General features: G+C 33.7%; 1 protein-coding gene across 9 annotated transcripts in view; it reads left to right on the top strand.

The window, feature by feature from the left end:
• The window catches only part of SLC16A7 (solute carrier family 16 member 7), a 197,511-nt gene that overhangs the window by 96,254 nt on the left and 78,864 nt on the right, over positions 1 to 22,393 (top strand). For 7 of the 9 annotated variants that reach the window (XM_063785519.1, XM_054664189.2, XM_009425018.5 and 4 more), the window contains one exon: positions 13,026 to 13,272. In XM_063785519.1, coding sequence (XP_063641589.1) covers positions 13,056 to 13,272 — 217 coding nt within the window. In that variant the 5' untranslated portion in view covers positions 13,026 to 13,055. Of the gene's footprint in view, positions 1 to 13,025; positions 13,273 to 22,393 lie in introns of those variants that run through there. The other 2 variants (XR_010148012.1, XM_063785518.1) reach the window with 1 other exon arrangement.

Genomic DNA, 22,393 nt, shown 5'->3' with positions numbered 1-22,393 from the left:
TTTCTGCTGGGCCTCCATCTTCACATCGCATCTCTCTCTGCGTCTTCCTTTCTGTGTGTGTGTCTCTGAACTCCCTCTGGCTCTTTTTGTTATAAGGATACATGTGATTGCATTTAGGGCCCACCTGGGTAATCCAGGATAAGATTCTCTCTCAACAGCCTTAATTTATACACTCTTTTGCCATATAAGGTAATATTACAAGTTCTGGGGATCCAGACATGGACATAGCTGGCATTCACCCTATTATAACTTTTTACACACAATTCTGCCGTTTGAGTATATCTTGTCCGAAATGCTTGAAACCAGGTCAGCTGTGGAATTTTTCACTTGTGATGTCAAATAGGCACTCAAAAAGTTTTGGATTTTGAAGTATAATTTTTCTGATTTTTGGATTTGGGGATGTTCAACCTGTATTAGAAATCAGGGGAATTGTTTTGTATGGGAGGTGTACTTCCAATTCTTCATAGATAATTATATACTGGTTTATATTATTTTTTTCTAACTTGCCCATTATAAAGCATTTTTAGTTAGTTTGACCCTTATTGCCAGTTAGCATTCTCAGAGTCATTTAACCACTGCAATAGTGTAGTCTAAAAACAGATTTTGTGTTACTGACATTTTGTGGTCTATGAGCTATTGATATCTCTCTTGTCTAGATGTCAAAGTAAATTAGGCAATAGGATTTAAGAGATGGTTCACTCTGAAGAATAAAATAGCCTCTCGGGATTAGAGTCCAATTTTAATTTAATTACATGTTGGGAAAGAAAAGATTTGGTTCAATTTAATTTCTGTTGTAAAATTGGGTGAGTTGTCACCTAAACTTAAACACTGTACATTAATTTGATGTTGCTATATCCTTTTGTATAAAAAAAGAAAATAGCCAAAAAACCAGACAATTATTCTTTGAGAACAAATTAATTCATTTAGGTGAAAACATAATATAATATAACTTACTACTTATAAACACTTTATAAGTAGGATGTAGAGAAAAACTCATGCTTTAACTGTAGGGCTTCTAGAGGAATTTATAGTGAAACCAGTAGTCTAAGAACTATTGATTATTTTGGGACTTAGTTTGCTGAGTACATTATTTCTAAACTGTATTTTGAAATATAAACTGGATAGCATGGAATATTGGTAAGACTTCATAGAATGGAGGCATGCTGGTTTAGGTTTCAAAAGTTGAAAGATTATTCACAAAATAAATAAAGGAACATTCTAATATTTTATGTGACTGAAAGAGTCTTGAATAAAATATTATAGTCTAGCCATGGATCATCACTAATAGTTTCATTACTCCTATGTCTTACATATTTTTCTCCATAGTTTAATCAACCCGTATTGATTCTAAAAGAAAAGGCAAATTTATTGGGCTTCAGTCCATCCCACCACATAAATTGTTGAAAAACACTTGCAGGTCACTCTTGTAAACAGTGATATTATATTGGAGCCTATACACTCAAAAACATTATGGACAGCACAGGTGTAAATAAGCTGGAAAGATGATGAATTTCAAAAGACTTTGAAGGATAGTTGTAGTTTTTGAATTCCAAAGATAAGATATAAATTCTGATGAACAAGACCATCAGAATGGACATGCGCAAGAACTGAAATCTGGAAATTCCCAGAGGAATAAAATCGAAGGAGTATAATTTTATGCAGAAAAAGTTAGCTTTCATGTTGTGTTATAGTGGAATCAGCAACAAAGGCCCTAATGAAAAAAAATACTAGTTGTGGTAGCAATTTGGTCACCTACTAGACATTATACTTAAAAAAGTCACTTTGCAATTCTGATCCTTTATGCCCTCATCTATGAAACATGATTCAAAATACCAGTTCCTTGGAGTTCATGGGATTATGAAAATAAATTATTTGTATTTTTAGAAAAATAAAAAGCTCTAAAACATTGTTTATTTTTATGCACCCTGTTACAAGTAAAGCCAATCATAAATCATATGGCATGTGTGTGATTACTAAGGATCAAAATTAGCAGATGACAAAGCCCAACTTCTGGCTATAATAATTAAAGCTACTTTTGTAGGGGGAATAAGCTTTATGCCTACTTGGACTTCAGGAAGCAGTCCTCTAAATAATGGTTTTTCCAAATTGAAGGAAAGCCTTCTCACTGGCTTAAGGATTGTTGGTTTTCTACAGGCTTTGTAGTCAGACACACAAACTCTAAAACACTACCTTTTTAAAAAAACTTTTAAACCACTTTAATGGGGTATGATTTACATACAAAAAGTTGTCTATAATGTATACAACCTGGTTAGTTTGGAGATAAGTGTACACCCATGAAACCGTCACTGCAATATATGCCTTAAATATATCCACACCCAAAAGTTTGCTCCTGCCTTCTTTATTATTGTTACATTTTGAAAAGAACACAACATAAGATCTACCCTCATACCACATGGTTTAAGTGTACAATACAGTATTGTTAACTACAGGTACTATGCTGTACAGTAGATCTCTAAGATCTATTCATCTTGCATAATTTTATCTTTGTTTCTTTGACTAATTCCTCTCCATTTTCCTCTTCTAGTCACCTGGAAACAACTATACTATTCTCTGCTTCTATGTTTCCTCATCTTTAATGTTTCCACTAAAACACTACCTTTCATTTTTAAAACTAAAGATTAGTAAATGCATTGTATAAATATATCTGCATAAATGTATATGAAATATATGATGATAGTTTAATATATGTAAAGAAAAGGATGTAACATAGATTAATATAGATATAACTGTCAAGCAGAGTCTTCCTGGATTATTTACCCATTTGTTGAAAGGAACTCTGGATGTGAGTTAGTCTTTCTGGAAGAAAATGGGTCAATTATGTTAACGTGCTGTGAAATTTCACAGAAATGTTGGTGAGCATATATAATTTGGACTTGTCAAGATCTCTTTTATCTGGTCCCTAAGCTGGCCTGTATAAATTACATTAATTTTTTTTTTATTTTCTTGGAGGGCTGCCACATGGAGCCTGTATAAATTATGAGTGTAATTAAGCACATAGACTGAAAGATCAAAACCTAATTTTTAGATATGCCTTAGGCTGTCTTCTGAGGCTTTGCCTTGAAGCCAGGGAAGTTCTCCCTGCCAGAGGAAATAGATAGAAAATACATTTCCTCAAAATATAAAGGTTTTCTACCTTTGGATGAGCTGGTTACTTGTGGTGGGATGGAGCTGCTGTTCTCGAATTACCCAGCTTTAAAAAGCCACCGATGGGTCCGAAGCCTCCTGGTAGGACCAGAGTTGATGTATGAGCCTCTTCTCACTGCTCTAATCCCAGGCCCAGGAGACCCATTTAGTGTGAACTCTTCATTCCTACCACAAGTTAGACCTTTAGTTCCATCCTTATGAATTTCTCAGTGTTTATCCCTGACTTTTAAGCCTCTTTACTCATAGTCTTCCTAGTCCCCACCCTCCATTTCTCATGGACTTGGCATGCAGATCACACTTTCTTCATCCTCTCATAGAAACGTCATTTGACCTGGTGGCTGTGTTGCCCTTGTTCAGCACTTTAGAATAGGTGGCCCTGGATATAAGGCAGACACTGGTTATTTAATTCGAAGTATTGACATTTTCTTAGTTTTGATCTAGGCAAAGAAAGCCTTGGTCCAAACAAAACAAACTCTTAGGTACTAAATTTTATATATTCAGCACCATATTTAAATTGAAACAAAGATATTGGATGGATTAGAGATTTAGCATATTTTTCTGTTGCCCCGATTTGATTAGGAAGTGTGAATTCTAAATCAGAAGATCTCTAAAATAATTTTTGTTTCCTTCCTAAAACCCAGTCTGTCTTATTATAAGCCATGTATATTACTGACAGTATTTCTAATACTTACATTTTAATTTTTTATTTTCATTGTCAGTGGATATTTAATTTATTTAATTGAATTTTAGAGAAAATTATTTAAATGAGTATAGGTAATTATTTAAATGACAGATAGTGAATGCCAAAAAGAATTTTCTTTCTTATAATCATAGGCTTGTAATCTACTGTTTTTTTAAACAAAACCTAATTTTTTTAATCTTATACTTTTTATTTTAATTTTTTCTCATGCGCATGTTTGGTCATTTTAGTCATATCTTAGTTCTATTATTATATTGACAAAGATATATTCAATTTTGCTAATTATTAAAAGATGTTCAAAATTTATTGAGGTGATTTAAAGGCAGTGGCTCTAATTAGGCTTATTGAATTCAAATATGCATGTAACAATTTGTTTTCTATTTCTTTAGATAATCCAAAATCTACCTCTTTTCCTTTGTATTGCCTTCAAATATCACTCTTCAAAGTATAGTGACTAGGCTTAAAGATTCCACATATAATCCAAAGAAATCTGTTCAAGTGGACATCTATCAACACGTAAAACTATACTTTTAACTCTGTTTTTCTTGGCTGTGCTTACAAGCTGTGCTTGTTAAAAGAAATAAGACACAACAGATATAAATTGTATTAAAATATTACAGAATTGGGCATAGGAAAAAAAGGCATGAAGCCAGAGTGTGTATGACTTGAATCTTGACAATTGGTCAACTCAAGAGTCACTAATGAGGAAGAGGTGACAGTGTTGGAATTGGAATTTTTGGAATTGATTGGTTCTGGGTCTCTTTTCTAATGGATCAGTTAAGAGATCATAAGATGTCATTTTATATGAAGAAAAACAAAATAAGTAGTAGATAAGAAAATGAAGAAGTATGTGAGTGGCGCCTTGCACCCTGGAACCCATAGTTATCATTCAAATCAAGGAAATATGCTGAAAACAGAGAGTAAAATATCATATAAATGAGAAATAAATTGATGAACTATGGAAAAAAAAGTAATACAAAACAGAAAAGATTAAGGAGAAAAAACGCTTAATCATATGTTTTTTATTTAAAGGCAAGGAAACTTTTGAAAGGAATGATTTGTGTAGCATCTGAGAAAATAGCTTCACTTTTATAACAAAGCAGGAACAATTTAAGTAGTTGACAATTCAGAGAACGAACATACAGTACATTAGAAAAACATGAATTTAATAGGGAATATAAATCAGAATTCCTAGGTGATATTCCTTCAGGCCAGAATGTAGAGAAATGTGAAACAGTTGATTATCTATGGAAGGCTGATGTGCAGGTCACCTATTGTCATTCAGAATCATTAACGAAAGAACATTTGTGCATTAAAATATGTCTGGGGATATGATTGATACTTAGAGGAGGATATGTAGTTGTGTGTATGCACGTGCACACGCACGTGGGTGCACATGTGTATGTGAGTTTGAGATAGAAAAATGGGAAGAGTTGAAGGAAAGGGCTGGTAGTATATGCTATTACTATCCATTTTTACTTCTTTCAGTTTTTCTGATGCTTCCTTTTTTTAGTCCTTTTCTGAATTTGGATGGTGGCCTCATCATTTACTTGTATATACTGTAGTCAAGATATATTTAGCAAATATTCCTTTCCTTTACTTTTCATTTAGGATGTTATCTAAAGCCAACCTCGTCTCAGGCACTTATACCATAATTGCTACCAGCATTTGCCTTGATATTGCTGCCCCTGTCTAGAAAAGACTGTTAAAAAAAAAAAAAAAGTCTGCCTCAAACAAACATATATGGGCCTAACATTTTATTTTGGTTTATTTCTCTTCATCTTTGTTACAAAACAAAACCTGAAACTTCATACTTACAGAGATAAAATGACAGCGGATGGCATAATGGGTGAAATGTTTTCTTTTTCCAATTTCAAATATTTATAGCTATTTATTGATCAATTTATCTTTTATTTACCCTATTATATGCTAATAACTATACTGAGAACTTGGGATACAATAATTGACTTGTTATCTTAGACTCTGATGGGAAAGATGGGTAGTAAATAAATCAGTAGAAATGTTATTTGAAGGCAACAATATTGTAGATGTTTCCAAATTATTCATTGGGAGAATCAGGAATTTGGAGCAAAAATCTATGTTTTCCTACGATTCAAATTGAAATCAGAACTATAAGAAAAGTACTTATTACAATAGCTTATAATATTGAGATAAGAATCTAAACAGTCCTGAATTTTTATGAAATAATTTATAGAATATTAACTAGGGAAATATTGTTAAAACTGATTATGCAACTATTTATGATTTTAAAGAAATCCAAATAAATGAGATATTCAAATCTTAGAACTGTACTTCTATATAGCACATTTTTATTAAATTTATATACATAAATATATACACACATTGAATATACATATATACAGGTAAATATTTACGCATTTGTTGTTTCTTCAATTCTAAGAAGCACATATTTCACATTTTAACATCTTTGAAATGAAGATGTCTTACACTGGATGGCATCTTATGATCATTGTTGCTAAGGTGGCAGGAATGGCAGAGTCATGGCCTATGCCTATTAATTGTTTCTGATCATGATTGTACAGTTTCAGTCTTTTGATATTTCAGTCAATAAACCGTTTGTGGACCATTAGAGGAAGGAATATAAGTTCCGTTGTTCACTGAATATCTTCTGTTGATATTTTCTGGTAAGATGAAGAACATCAGTGTCAAAATTTACAATGGCATAAGCAGCTTGAAAGAAATTCCTAGAGACAGTAATGGAGTACTCTGTAGAAATGCCAAACCATGGATGCTCTTTATAGGCCAGAGGAGGATATTGTGTAAGAAAACACAGCTATTGCAAACTGTGATTCAAAAAGTGATTCAGAAGAATCATAATCCGATTGTGAAAATATTTAGCAATACTTAATGAGTTAGAAGTTGTTTTAGTATATATTTATACACATAATTTTGATATAACTTAAAATTGTTGTCATTTTCAATTGGATAAAATGTATTATGTAAACATGTATAACTGAAGCTATAGCAGAGTATTCACCAGTATGTTTACATAGTTTACTCTAGTGTTAGGATTGTGGGTGATTTGCATGTTTTTCTTTGCGTATTTTTTTATTTTTTTAATTTTAAATTACTAATTAGTATTTATATCTTTGGCAAATGATAAATAGTTACTGATTTTAATCTTTAAGTGAAAATTTATTTTAAATGTGTAGGGTAATTACTGAAGTATAAATATGATGCCTAAACTTCCAAATTTTAGAAGGACAAATTGGAAGCTTTTTTCCTTTGGTGTAAGCATAACTAGTAAAATAAAAGAACTGATATTTAAAGAACAGAATGGCTCTAACTACATGAAAAGATACTCAAAATTATTAGTAATCACAGAATACAAATTAAAACCACAATGAATTTTTTCATGTCTACTGCATTAGAAAAAATTAAAAAATTATGCATTGGTCAGGATATGTGACAAGGAGAACTCTTATGCACTGCTGGTTTCAGTGTAAATTTCTACAATAAATCTTCTATAATTCCTGTCCAGTATCTCTGAAGAATTATTTGCACAAATGCCCCAAGAGAGGAAAGTACAGGAATGTTCATAGGAGTATAATGACATCTAACTGGAGACAGTCCAAATCTCTATACATAGTTATGGGTTACATATAGATATAGATGCATACACATGTATATTCAGAAATGACATATGGTCAATCCTTATGAGTGGTTCCATATTTGTAAATTTGCATATCCACAGAAATTTGTGATTCACAGCACTTTTGCAATCATTTGCTGACATGCACAGAACAGCATAAAAATTTGTTATGCAACACTTACATTCCCAGCTGAAGTCAAACAAGGCAAGACCCTGCCTTCTGGTTTTAGTTTTCTCTCATACTGTAAACCAGTATTCTTTTTTTTTTTTTTTTTTTATACTTTAAGTTTTAGGGTACATGTGCATATTGTGCAGGTTAGTTACATACGTATACATGTGCCATGCTGGTGCGCTGCACCCACCAACTCGTCATCCAGCATTAGGTATATCTCCCAATGCTATCCCTCCCCCCTCCCCCCTCCCCACCACAGTCCCCAGAGTATGATATTCCCCTTCCTGTGTCCATGTGATCTCATTGTTCAATTCCCACCTATGAGTGAGAATATGCGGTGTTTGATTTTTTGTTCTTGCGATAGTTTACTGAGAATGATGGTTTCCAATTTCATCCATGTCCCTACAAAGGACATGAACTCATCATTTTTTATGGCTGCATAGTATTCCATGGTGTATATGTGCCACATTTTCTTAATCCAGTCTATCATTCTTTTTATAGTCTAATACCATGTTTTTCACATTTTGTGCTTTTTGCTGGTGATCTTGCTGTTTAAAATGGTCCCTAAGAACAATGCTGAAGTGCTTTCTAGCATTCCTCAGTACAAGAAAACTGTGAAGTGTTTTATAGAAAAAATACTTGTGTTAGATAAGCTTCATCCAGACATGAGTTACAGCGCTATTCGCTGTAAGTTCAATGTCAGTGAATCAGCAATATGTATTAAGTAAGGTGTCTTTAAACAGAAACACACATAAAACAAGGTTTTGTATTGATTGGTTGATGAAAATGTGATCAGAGTCTCACAGAAACCTATCCTTGTTTTTCTACTATGTGCAGCGGTTCAGCATTTGGTAATTCAGTGTTCATGGTGACTTTACAGAACACAGCTTCCATGAATAATGAGAATCAACTGTACTCTGTGACATCAGATTTATAAGTCTATGTGCATCATGTCTGAATCTAAAATTATAATATTAAATTAAAAAACTGTTTCCAAGATTATATATGTCATATGCATATTATTACATGCATATAATATATAAAATTTAATATATATTTGAAATATTAATAATTGTATTAAATAATTATTTAATTATTAATTATTAAGAATTTAATTTTGACTCTGATCTATATATATTTTAGGTAATGCAAATTTTATATAAAATATAATATATTTAGTTTATGTATTACATATAAATTTAGGAACACATACACATATACATATACACACGTACATATATGGTAAAAGTATAAATAAAATTAAGTTAAAAGCCATCATACAATTCGGGATAGTTGTTGCCTTTTGGTAGAGAAAGAGTGATGTGGTCAGAGAGGAACACACAGAGGTGTTTAGATTAAAAATGGCTATTGCTATTTTCTGAAGATCCTAAAATTATTTCATGTTTTTAGAGAAACTCTGGAGGATTTCACATTCAGCCCCAACTATGATTTATTGAACACTTAACTATGTACAGATGACTAATCTGAGGCAAGCATACATTATTTCATTTAATTCTTATATTACTCTTGTGAGGTAGGTACTCCATGCAATTTTTTTTGACACTCATGATGAGATCGTCATGCAAAGTTCACTTTAAGATTTGGCTTTTAAAAGTTATAGCTTCTACATTAAATGTAATAAAAGACATGTAATTTGGAAAGCCACATATATATTTTTTCTCTTCAAAAATGTAATTTTAAGATCTTCACTCATCTTCATTTTATGTATAATTTTAAGAAAAATTAGGATAATGATAGGTAAATTTGTCTAGTACGTATTAGTCATGCCATTTACATGTAGTCTTTTGTCAATGCTCTTAATTACCTTGTAAACTAAATATAGTTATTATCCTGTTTTTACAGATGAAACCACAGACTCAGTTTTATTACTTTACTAAGTGTTACAGAGTAAATGATGGAGTCAGTGTTCGTAGCATTTGAAGCTCTTATGCGTAATTTTCATGCCACAAGATGAAACCATGTAAAGGAAAATAGGCTTAAATTTACAATTTCATAATAAACTAGAATTTTAGAAAATAGAATTGTATATATGTGTGTGTGTGTGTGTGTATGTGTGTACATTCTGTCTTCTATTTTATTCTTTGTATAGGAGCAAACCAAGTAGAATGCTTTTAATGGGTCTATAAGTTCAAATTATTTTAATATAAGAGTGATACATTTCTTAAGGGGGGCATATTTAAATGCTGGGAAAATTCTAATTCATAGAATTTATACTAGTGTTGACACCTATTTATTGTGTGAGTCTGCACACACCTCTTTACTTTCCTATGGGCATAGTTTCCTGTCTGTAAAATGGAAATCCCATATTTATAACATGATTTGAATATTAACAAATTATAATATTTGTATTGATATTATTATTTTAAAATATGGGTTTAAGATTACTTAGAAATGTTATTTATGTTCTTTGAAGTGAGTGAAAAATAAATCATCCAGTTGTATTTCTGAATGTTTACTATAGCAGATATGATAAAAACTACAATAGTTTAAACTCAAGAATTAGTAATAAAAGATGGTTTAGTTTTCTTTATGCAAGCAGGAAAACTGCAGAGTGAGGACTTTAAGCCCCATAACTGTTTTTACACGCTGATTATACAACAAAGAGTAGTTTACCACATAAATGTCCTTCGGTATTTCCTCAGTATTCTTCTAGGGTTTCTTTTTTTAATTTTCAAGCAATAAAATAGGTACTTTAAAATATAGTAATAAAATTTAGTAATATATAGATTCAGATTCTTCAGACAACTTTCAAAGATCATTTGCTATTTTCAACTGGTTTCACTAATACCTACAATATTTATTTCCTTTTCTTTTTTCCTTAAATATTATACATCTTCAAAGATACTATTTCCAATGCACATGTGCTGTAAACTCATCATGTTAGGTTAACTGATGACCAAGGAGAAATAAACCTATCTTCCAGTTAATAGATGAATAGATAGATAGAAGATAGAAAACTTTTATGTTTCTAAGAAAGCAAAAATGATTACAAAAGCAAGCTGTACACATGCTGAAGACATACAAACCATCTCAAAATAATTGTTGAGAGGTGTGGTATTTGGGGTTGATTTTAGCAGTTTTAGCATCTGCACGACATTAACTTATAGAAGTGGCTTTGCCCCAATTACTGTGATTGACTAGGATCTACATTATGTGCATTAATTGTTTGTGGTTAAAGCCTTTCATTTGACCTTGTCACTATAGTTTCCATGACATTTTTTGGTAGGCTTCTAACATACAAATGTATACCTATAAAAAATCTTTCAAGTTATTTTATTCATTTTTTGAAAAGCAGATGCCTATGACCTTTTTGATCAATAAAAAGAATACTACGGATATGCAGAGAGGATGTAATAAAAATGCTGAGGATTTTTTTGCTTGCTTTTTTTTCTCCCTAAATTACATCACTCGGTAGTCTTATTTCTAATTCTATTTATATTATCTGTAGAGTCAGCAGTGATTAGTGAAATCGTCACTGCTATTACTGTTTTACTTAGGTCAGGCTTCTTAATATCTCTGAAATTTGTCACATTTAAAAAATAGAAAAAATACCTTAAAAGGCTTTTATTGAAACTAAACTGAATAAATACTTACTGAAAATAAAAAGCATTTATTTAGCATAATAAGTACACAGTATTTATTGAGTGAGATCCCCTTATCCATTTTTGTATACTTATAAGATTACATTATAGGTTACTTTGAGTATCATGCATTAATTCAATAAGAAAAGTAATTTGAACTCTTGAAACTATTCCATCAAATTAATGCCACTGTATCCAAAGCCATATTTTATATGTGTGTATTTAGTCAGGAATAACTTTAAATTTTACTTTATTGTAATTTCTTGGAAAAATCAAAAGGATTTGCCTTTTCATACCATTTAACAATTTTTAAAATTTGTTTTACCTACATTGTCTAATAGAATGGTAGGTGCATTTATCATTTATACCTCTACTTCCTATAAAAGAGTAATTTGAGACTGCTTTTTAAAAAATAAACATAAAACATCACATTGTACCCCATAAATATATAATAGATACAAGCAAATATATAAAAAAGCTAATTTTTTGATGTATGAGTATGTGAAGAAGACATGTAAAATATATTTATAAAAAATGTTTAAAAAGGAGATATTTTCTGTACAAATCATTGTGGCAATTAAAAGTCTTATTTAGCTATTTTACTTTAATCAAAAAACATTTTAGGGATAGGGCCTGTCTCTGTCACCCAGGATGGAGTGCAGTGGCTCCATCAGAGCTCACTGCAGCCTTGAACTACGGGGTGAGTATAGTTAGTAATACTGTATAGTATACTGGTAATTTGCCAACAGAATAGATTTCAGGTGTTCTGAGCACAAAAATGAAAGGTGGTAACTCTATGAGGCGAGGGTTATGTTAATTAGGTTGACTGTAGTAATCATTTTGCTATGAATATGTATAACAAAACATGTTTTATACCTTAAATATATAATTTTTATTTTTTAAAAATAGTGGGGGCTGGATGCGGTGGCTCACACCTGTAATCCCAACACTTTGGGAGGCTGAGGTGGGTGGATCATCTGAGGTCAGGAGTTCGAGACCAGCTTGGCCAACATGACGAAACCCCATCTCTACTAAAAATACAAAAATTAGCCGGGCATGGTGGCGCCTGCCCGTAATCCCAGTTACTAGGGGCTGAGGCAGGAGGATCGCTTGAACCTGGGAGGCACAGGTTCCAGTGAGCCAATATCATGCCACTGCACTCCAACCTGGGCCACAGAGTGAGACTCTGTCTCAAAAAAAAAAAAGAAAAGAAAAAGAAAAAGAAAAAAGTGAGTTAGAATTATCTCTACAATCATCAAAAAGCGTAGACAACAGAAAGCAATAAAAAAAGCCAATAGATCTTGTCAAAAGGCTTTGCATCCATCATTTCGTTCCTTGGCTTAGCCTTAAACAGGAAGGAAAAATGAGACCAAAAGTATCAATTAATGAGGTTAAAACAACTGGTGATTGAAGTAGAATATGTATGAGATCTATCTTAGAGCTATGACTGATGTGTAATGTAAAATGGTACTTCAGTTCAGATCTAAATTCTTGACTTCACTTTGAGTACTTTTTGTTTCAATAATCAAATTAAATTATTTAAATATTTAGCCCACAATAATCAAAGGTATATAACTTGCATCGATTGTTTTTGTACATTTTCTGGTAATTTTCTGAGTACAAGAATGTGAAAAATATTCATGAAAAATCATATTGTAGTTTTAACTAGAAAGTACTATTTTAGTGACTATCAAGAGTGGTAAACAAAAGAGGAAATAAAATTTAAGCTGTTATTTCATTTTTTTAATATAGGTTACTTGAATTTCCATTAGAGGAGCAGAAATGCCACCAATGCCAAGTGCCCCACCTGTGCATCCACCTCCAGATGGAGGATGGGGTTGGATTGTGGTTGGAGCAGCTTTTATCTCCATTGGATTTTCCTATGCATTCCCCAAAGCTGTCACCGTATTCTTCAAAGAAATTCAGCAAATATTCCACACTACCTACAGTGAAATAGCATGGATTTCATCCATTATGCTGGCTGTTATGTACGCAGGAGGTAAGCTTCTTGCAATAAATAGAATCCTGAATTAAGAAAATAACTCCTCCATGTCACAATGTTTTACATGGAGTGTCTTGGTATATTAAAACCCTGTTTTATGTTATAGTCACTTAAAACCAATCAAAAGTATAATTAGAACTGAAATTTCAATGATTTTAGTGATTCAGCATCTTAAGCTATTTGCTTCGAATTGAGTCTTAATGGAGGATTTGTTTGAATAAGAATTTGTAAGCACAAAGCAAGATTTACTAAATTATGGAATTTCTAAGTGAGGCTACTTCATTTAGTTTGAAATAAAGTTCACAACATATTGCTGATGTCATTTTTAACAATCGCTACCTCTGGTAGAAATGCTTTCTTCTGAATGAGAAGAAAATTTAAGTTGCTGACAGTTTATAAGCCCAGAAAGTACATCACTTTAAGCTGCAAAAATGAAGGGTTAACATGTACATTCTAGACCCATTCAAATTTGTGTGACTGAAATAATTATTTATCTCTATAAGGCTCATTAAATAGGACATCTTTTTAACTTAAATTGTTGCTTGGAAATTATCTTATTACATTCTATGTTCAAATGAGGGTATTAGTCATGACGGATAATAAATAAATCAAAGTACCATCCCACTTCTAAATGTTACAAATTTGGAATTATTGGTGCCTTATTATGTCACCTATTTTCTGTAAATCAATCTCAATAGCAGACCAGACTCTCTTGTAGAATTTTTTGAAAGTCATTACTTAAAATATGTCTTTTAGCGTTTTTATTTTTCAAGTGGATATTTGACTTTAAGGGATAGATATAGACTCAGACTATAGTCATTTAAAGAAATTATATCAATTATCTTCTGTGATTTCTTATTTTTCAAGTAAGGATAATATGGCTCTTAGTCATGAAGATATAACATTAGTATAATATCCAGTATTTAGTAATATTTACTTTCACCCAAGGCCTAAGTACTTAATATGTGTGATATGACTTAATCCTCTTAATGATCTGTGAAATAAGTATTATCTTCTCTTTATTCCATAGCTGAGGAAATATATACAATAGCTCTCCCAAGTCAAACAACTTGTTAGTAGTAACAGAGACTGTAACTCCTAGCATTTAACACCTGTGGTCTCTGACTTTCTCATAACTTTCTCTTTACATCTAGAGAGTAACAAAGCCAGATCTGGCCCAGGCCTTCTATAAACCTGATTCAATTCTTTCTACTTCAGCTCAGTGGCTTGTGTACCACCTCCACCAATGTCATTTGTTCAGTGACATAATAATTATTCTTTAGGACATTATCTTTTTGTTGTACTACGAAGGTAAACAGTTGATCCTGAAATAATTCTCTCTCTGTGTGTGTGTGTGTGTGTGTTTATGTGTGTTGGTGTTGGAATGTGTTTTCTACTTTTTATATATAGTGACTTTATATTAATACAGCATATGTTTCCCTTATTCATTTGGTTAGGTTAAACATGCATTTTTCTTCCAGTATCAAAAGGTATCCTTTAAATACTATTTGGGCGTGTCAATGGAAAATTCTACTTCTAACACACATTCTGTGAATCTCCTTTGGACAGTTGCTTTATAGATTGTAAGAATGTTATTTCTTGTGACCATAGAAACAGTAGGTATTGTAGAGTAGATATTCCTGTATCCTGTGGGACAGGTGTTGTTTAATAATGTTTTGCTAGAGCAGCACACAGTCATCTTGACTTCAGCTCCAAAATGTGCTAATATTAAGATATGTAGAGGGTTTTCTTGCCTCTTAAATACAATTGAAACAGTCTCTTCTAGTGAATTAATATAAGTCCATTGAATTTGAACTTCAGGTCTTACATAGTCATAATTCCTTATTGAGCAGATAGTTGACTAACTCATCAGTAGGACAAAATTTTATATACTGTTTTAGTTAAGCCAAATCTTAATTTACATTCTCTGTTAGTTTTCAGACCTCAGAGTCTCGATGACTTAAAACAATACAGGTTATTTCTTTCTGAAGCAATGTTTCAAAAGGTGGCTATTCCATCACCCAAGGCTTTGTATGTTGTTTTCTAAATCTGCTCCATCTGCTGGACAAATAGTAAAGGCAGACAGCATGGAAGATCATATGGACTATTTTAGGGGGTATGCCTGGGAGGAATAAACATTATTTCTGTACATATTCTATTGATCAGAACTCTTATACTGCCCTACCCAGAGTTAGGGGCCATGGATGCTGGGAAATACAGCCTTCCCAAAGGAAGAAACAGAACTACATAACATCCAGCCAGTCCTAGTCAGAGCCTGGTATCTCAATATTCTCCATTGAACAAAAGAAGCATGTGTTTATAGACTTGCCTATGACAGCCCTCCACCCTCTGGCTGGATCTAAAAGGAACATTAGAATGAACAATGGCATAATTAACTTTCTCAAACCACTAAATCTCAATACGAAATTATAAAAAGTAAATATACTGTATTTACTACAAATAAATGTTTTTATTTTATTCATACTTATTTTTCTATTTTAATATATTGGTATAATTTTTAAAAAGCACAAAAGAACTCTTCTGAAATTCATGAAGAAAATGGTAGTTTGTTAAAATAGTTATAAATTTGGAAAAAGCTGCCTTAAAATTTTTAGGGTGATAGATGAATAAAATATGTCTAAGTTAAATATTAACAGGGATTTTATATATGCTTGTTTTGTGAAAGCAATGCTAGATACATACAAATTCTTGGTATTTAGTAATTGATGAAGGCAATATCTAGGTGAGATCCAAGTAAGTACCTGGAATATTGCCTAAAGTCCTCCATTATCGGGGTAAAACATGCAAACATTTCATCTCTGGCCATAGAGAAAAGTCAGGAATTGCAGAAATTCTGCTCACCTTTGGTCCTTCTTTTAAAACTGGAAACACAGTTCTAGGCCTATTGTCTAGTGGATGAAAATGCTTTTACCTGCCATGTCCACTGTTGAATATAGATCTTACACTTTTACGTAGTTTGTTGGAAATAACATCTATGTCTTATCCTGATAATTAGTTTCTAATCTTTTAACCAAAAATAATTGGCACATTTAAAATTATAATCTAATGTGGAAACAATTTTCTTAATGTGGATGCAGATAATTTTTTTTCAGAAACATAGTAACTATTTAGAACAAAAAGTCTGATATAGTCAGTTAATCTAAGACACAGGTATTAGTCCTGTTACTCACATTGCAGTCTTTCTTCAAGTGTGGTCTACAGAATGCTTTGCTTCTGAGTCATGAGTCTTGTTAAAAATGAAGTCCTAGGCCTTATCCCAAATCCCCTTTTATCAGGATTTCTGTTGTTAGAGTTCAGAAACTTGCATTTTAACAAGCATCTCTGAAAACAACTTCACTTTATATACAACACAGGGGTTCACTGTTGTAGAAGAAAATCACTATTTGATTTTAAAATACTTAAATTTTCTTACACTATGTGAAATATATTTATAGGAGCCTTTTAGGTTGATGATTATAAAAAAAATTTGAAGAGCAAAGGTGAAAAGGCATAGTTTACTATGAAGTATAATGAGTCTCTCTAGCAAGTAGCTGAAATATTCTGTTCAACACAATGCTAATCGCATTAGCCTAGAGAACACCTAAGATCTGACACATTCATTAGGTCTTAGCAGTCAACCTATTAATCACTACTGTGGGGTCACTGAGTAAGATGGAGCATGTTCAGAGGCCTGGCCTGTGATGTCAGGACTGGAGTCTCTTGTAGTAATTAGTTGGCATCTGGGCTTTGGTAGCAAGGTATTATCTTCCCTTCTGATGTCTGAATTAAAAATGAAACTAATGAAAGTTTCGCAGGAAGGATGGAAAAGAATGCAAATTATGTTTATACCTTACTTCATCCTTAGAATAATGGTATCACATTACAGCAACCCATCTGGATGTCCATATGTTCTCCTGGAGGTCTAGCAAATTTTAGCAAATAGGTCAAACAGTGTGGTCACCCCATTAATAAAGCACTAAGTAGCAGTAGAAAACATAATTTAAACTTTCTACACTGTTTAGAAGGACATAGGGTTTTATTTTGTAAATAGTGATTACATAGGATTATCTTTTAGTGCAATATTTGTTTTTGTATTCTATTGAATGATAATCTATACATGATTACCTCTACAGTTACTGGCGACAGATTTGGACTGCCAGTTTCTGTGAGTACTTTATATGACTTTTCTGGTAAAAATCTATTCTGACTTGGAAGAATCAGCCATTCTGGAGAGAAGAATTGGCTTTGTCTCCATGGTAACTTATTTTTCTGTTTTATGTGAATAGTGACGGCCAATTGTGCTAAAGTAAGGGTGATAGTTTTGTGATGAACTACTTTACATGGGGATTGAACATTAGAACACTGAGCTTATTTTACTGGAGGCCGAGAAGCAAAAGGCTTTAACATAGCAGGTTGGTGGTCATAATATACAATATGTATTTTTCTATTCTCTTAAAATTTTAAATAAGCTCAATATATTATTCTACATTGTGCCCTAATATTTTGCAGAATGAGGGAGGCTATTAAAATAATTCATACTGTGCAATATCTTAGCAGCAATAAAAAAAGAAAGTCATTCCATTCCTGTGTTTGAGATAGGTAGAGCTTTCATCTTAGATTTATAAAAAGCAAAAAGTACCAGGTACACTTTGACAGCCCTGTGCAAGTAGGCTGTGGACTTTTTATATCTATGCCATGTTAGACTCTTTTTTTCATCTGTAGGCATAAATATTACTAAAGCTTTCTATGAAATATGGCACAGTGTGGCAGAAACTATTATGCTCACCGTGCATCCATGCACTCCTCTATATTTCCCAGCTTTCCTCCCCTTAGGCTGAGGCCAAGTGACTAGTTCTGACCAATTAAATATAAGCGGAAGGACATCTGTCCCTCTGGACACCTCCTGGACAAAGTGGTTTGATCTGGCATGCATCTTCCCTTTCTCTACAGTTATATAGACTATACTGATCATTACAAACATGAGGGCTTGGTTTATTGTGTAACAACAATATAAGTTATATAAATTATTACATGGGATGAGAACACACTATGAGATAGCCTTAGTCAATTTAGCTTATATTATATCATGAAATGTACAAATGCTACTCTATCAGATCTCTGTTAGAGAAGAGGTATCCTTTGGTAGCCTAGAGAACACCTAAGATCTGACACATTCATTAGGGCTTAGCAGTCAACCTATTAATCACTACTGTGGGGTCACTGAGTAAGACGGAGCGTGTTCAGAGCATGTTCATTTTTCTCAAATGAAAAAGAAGTTGTGAGTGGATATTATCATTGCCAGTCTTCATGGAATAAAAGTGAGAGGCAAGGACTTCAAAACACAAAGTAGGAATGGAATCATGGCCCTGGAGCTTTCTATGATGAAATCTGTGTGTCTCTTCCAAAACAGGGATGCAAGGGGACAGAGGTCAACAGCAGATTGGAAGTGTGCTTAGAGCCTTTGAAATTATTCCAGGACACACTTTCCCTACAGAGGGCTGATAATCTAGTACAAATAATATCAGATAGTTACTAAATGTCATTTTCAACAGAAATTCTAAGAACCTTTATTGAAATCTTTTCTGACTGATATATGTGCCTCAGACAGTGAACCTTTCACTTACTGATGTATAAAAAGAACCTATTTATTAATTTATGACCTGACAAGAATAAGACTATCTTTCCTGATTTTTGGCTTAAAAATTTTCAAAAATATGTTATTATATCATTACTCACTTTATGCAGACGTGTTTTTGTTGCAAGTGACAGAAACCTGATACAGATACCCTAAAGCCTAAAGAGAAATGTTCATGTATACAAATCAGAGGAGAAGCAGAGACACCAATGTCTTCCAGCTCAACTAGCACCAGTAATTCTGTTTGTCCAGCATGTTACACTCTCTCTTCTCTCTTCTGTTTCTTCCAGAGGGCAGCTTTGTTTATTTATGTTGATATTCTTCCCCTGGCACAAGGAAGATGTCTACCAACACTTCAGCCTCATATTTCAGCTCAAATTTGACACTAGGAAGACTGCCACTATTCCCTAAGTTATACTTTGACAAATTCTAAGGAAGATTGCTAGGACATGGCCTACTTTGCATTTGCCCTGCAGGCAGTGGGTGAATGAGGGACTAACATTGGCAGCCTGAGTGGAACTATGTATCTGAGATAGGAAAGGAGCAGTTCCGTAATGGAAGGGCACTACTGTTCCCAGAAGAAGGAAGGATTCTGAAGAGACAAAGTATTAACAATAAGCACTTACTACTTTAGTCTTTTTAAAGAGATTAATATGTTATGTTTCAAGAATAAAAATGTGTTGGGTTTTACTAGTCACTCATGGGGAATTTTGCATGTAGATACTTTATAGCTAGCTAGCAAGCTGCATAGATAGGTTACATGTCAAAATGCGTATATCATATTTGGAAACTATTGCCTAATGAAATATAATGCTTAGTAGCCATGAAATATAATGCTTAGTAGCCACCCAGAGGACTCAATTGCATTTTGTTAAAATTTGAAACAGGGTCACTCTGTTGCCCAAGCTGAGTGTAGTGGTGTGATCATGGCTCACTACAGCCTTGACTTCCTGGTCTCAAGCAATTCTCCTGCCTCAGCCTCCTGAATATTCTGGGACTACAGAGGTGCACCACCATGCCCAGCTTATTTCTGTTTTTTTGTACAGACGAGGTTTTACTAGTCTCAAACATCTGGACTCCAGCCATACTCCCACCTTGGCTTCCAAAAGGGCTGGACTTACAGATGTGAGCCACCACACCCACCCAGCCCTAATTGCATCTTATGTGAGTTGGTGCCTAGAGTGGAACATGGATATGGAAGGTACTGGGATCTCAAAATGGATTATTAATTATGTAATTATGCAATGAGAAGCAGAAGAGCATTATAGTTGGAGAGTGAGCTCCAAAATATTAATAGCAGATATGAAATTGAGACTTTGCTACTTGGTCATTCAGCCTATTTGCCATTTTACCTTGGACACAGTTTCCTTATCTGTAAAAATCACACAAGAATATATACATTTATGCGTGCATATGTGAGTGTGTGTGTATGTATAATGTACACTCTCCTGCTCAGAGTCATTATTAGTAATAAACACCAAATACGATACTTAGGAAATTGTAGTTTTTGATTCATTGCAGTTGTTGCTGCTGTTGTTCTTGATATTCTCCATTATGCAGTGAAACTGCAGATAAGGAACAGAGAAGATAGTAAGTCTGACTCAAGCAATCTGTGCCAATAACGTTTAAAAACGACTGGGAATGCAAGAAATAAATAGGTCAATAATCATTTCTAAAAGAAATCTATGCCCTTTACCCATATTTTCCGTGGCATTTCTCTTGTGCCTCCTATGATTTGAATAGTGGACAAGACATTGGTCATTCTTTTTGGGCCATCCTATATTGAAAAATCCTTCTATGTTTAGGGAATTCCCAACATCACCATTTTCTGCCTCCCCAAGGGAAAAGACAGAAATATACTTTCTCAGAGTTTATTACACTTAAGGGCACAGGCATGTGACCCAGTCTCCATCAACCCGGTGTAGAAAGGCCCGTTTTCATTCAGAAACTACTGATGTGAAGAAGCAGATTCCTCAAGAAAAACATTCAGATGAGGTGGTTATAGGTAATTAATAATCCATTCACGCAAAACTAGTGTCAGTGTTTAGGGTCAATGGGACTTGCAGTGTAAACTATGTGGTCATTGGTGGCAGCTGTGATGTCCCCACTGGAGCAATCAGTTTTGTCATGTGATTTGGTCAGCATCATAGCTTGGTTTTTTTTAATCCCCCCTCATATTCTCTGACATTCTTTCATGTCCTTATTGAATGCCTTCTTCTTTAACTAGGATATATGATAGATACATGTGGTATTAAGTTCCCCAAAGGTCCTAGTGAGGTCTAGCATGAAATGCTCTCGTGAACTAACTGGTTATTCTGAAAACTTTCTATGGATGTTTTCTTTTCTTTTCTTTTCTTTTTTTTTTCTTTTCTTTTCTTTTTTGAGATGTAGTCTCGCTCTGTTGCCCAGGTTGGAGTGCGCTGGCACAGTATCGGCTCACTTCAATCTCTGCCTCCAGAGTTCAAGTAATTCTCCCTCCTCAGCCTCTTGAGTAGCTGGGATTACAGGCACCCACGACCACACTCAGCTAATTTTTGTATTTTTAATAGAGACAGGGTTTCACCATGTTGGCCAGTCTGGTCTCAAGCTCCCAACCTCAGGTGATCCACCCATCTAGGCCTCCCAAAGTGCTGAGATTACAGGCATGAGCCACCGCACCCAGCTGAATGTTTCCTTTAAAAGAAGGACCTTTCCTACTCTTTCCCAGCTCTTCCTCAACAACATATTAGGATTGAAGAATTTACCGCAGTTCTTTTTTTTTTTTAATTATTATTATTTTTATTATACTTTCAGTTTTAGGGTACATGTGCACACTGTGCACCCACTAACTCGTCATCTAGCATTAGGTATATCTCCCAATGCTGTCCCTCCCCGCTCCCCACCACAGTCCCCAGAGTGTGATATTCCCCTTCCTGTGTCCATGTGATCTCATTGTTCAATTCCCACCTATGAGTGAGAATATGCGGTGTTTGGTTTTTTGTTCTTGAGATAGTTTACTGAGAATGATGGTTTCCAGTTTCATCCATGTCCCTACAAAGGACATGAACTCATCATTTTTTATGGCTGCATAGTATTCCATGGTGTATATGTGCCACATTTTCTTAATCCAGTCTATCATTGTTGGACATTTGGGTTGGTTCCAAGTCTTTGCTATTGTGAATAATGCCGCAATAAACATACGTGTGCATGTGTCTTTATAGCAGCATGATTTATAGTCATTTGGGTATATACCCAGTAATGGGATGGCTGGGTCAAATGGTGTTTCTAGTTCTAGATCCCTGAGGAATCGCCACACTGACTTCCACAATGGTTGAACTAGTTTACAGTCCCACCAACAGTGTAAAAGTGTTCCTATTTCTCCACATCCTCTCCAGCACCTGTTGTTTCCTGACTTTTTAATGATTGCCATTCTAACTGGTGTGAGATGATATCTCATTGTGGTTTTGATTTGCATTTCTCTGATGGCCAGTGATGGTGAGCATT

The sequence above is a fragment of the Pan troglodytes genome, chromosome 10 (genome assembly GCF_028858775.2).
Source record: "Pan troglodytes isolate AG18354 chromosome 10, NHGRI_mPanTro3-v2.0_pri, whole genome shotgun sequence".
NCBI lineage: Eukaryota > Metazoa > Chordata > Mammalia > Primates > Hominidae > Pan > Pan troglodytes.
This window is presented reverse-complemented; position numbering and strand designations above follow the sequence as displayed.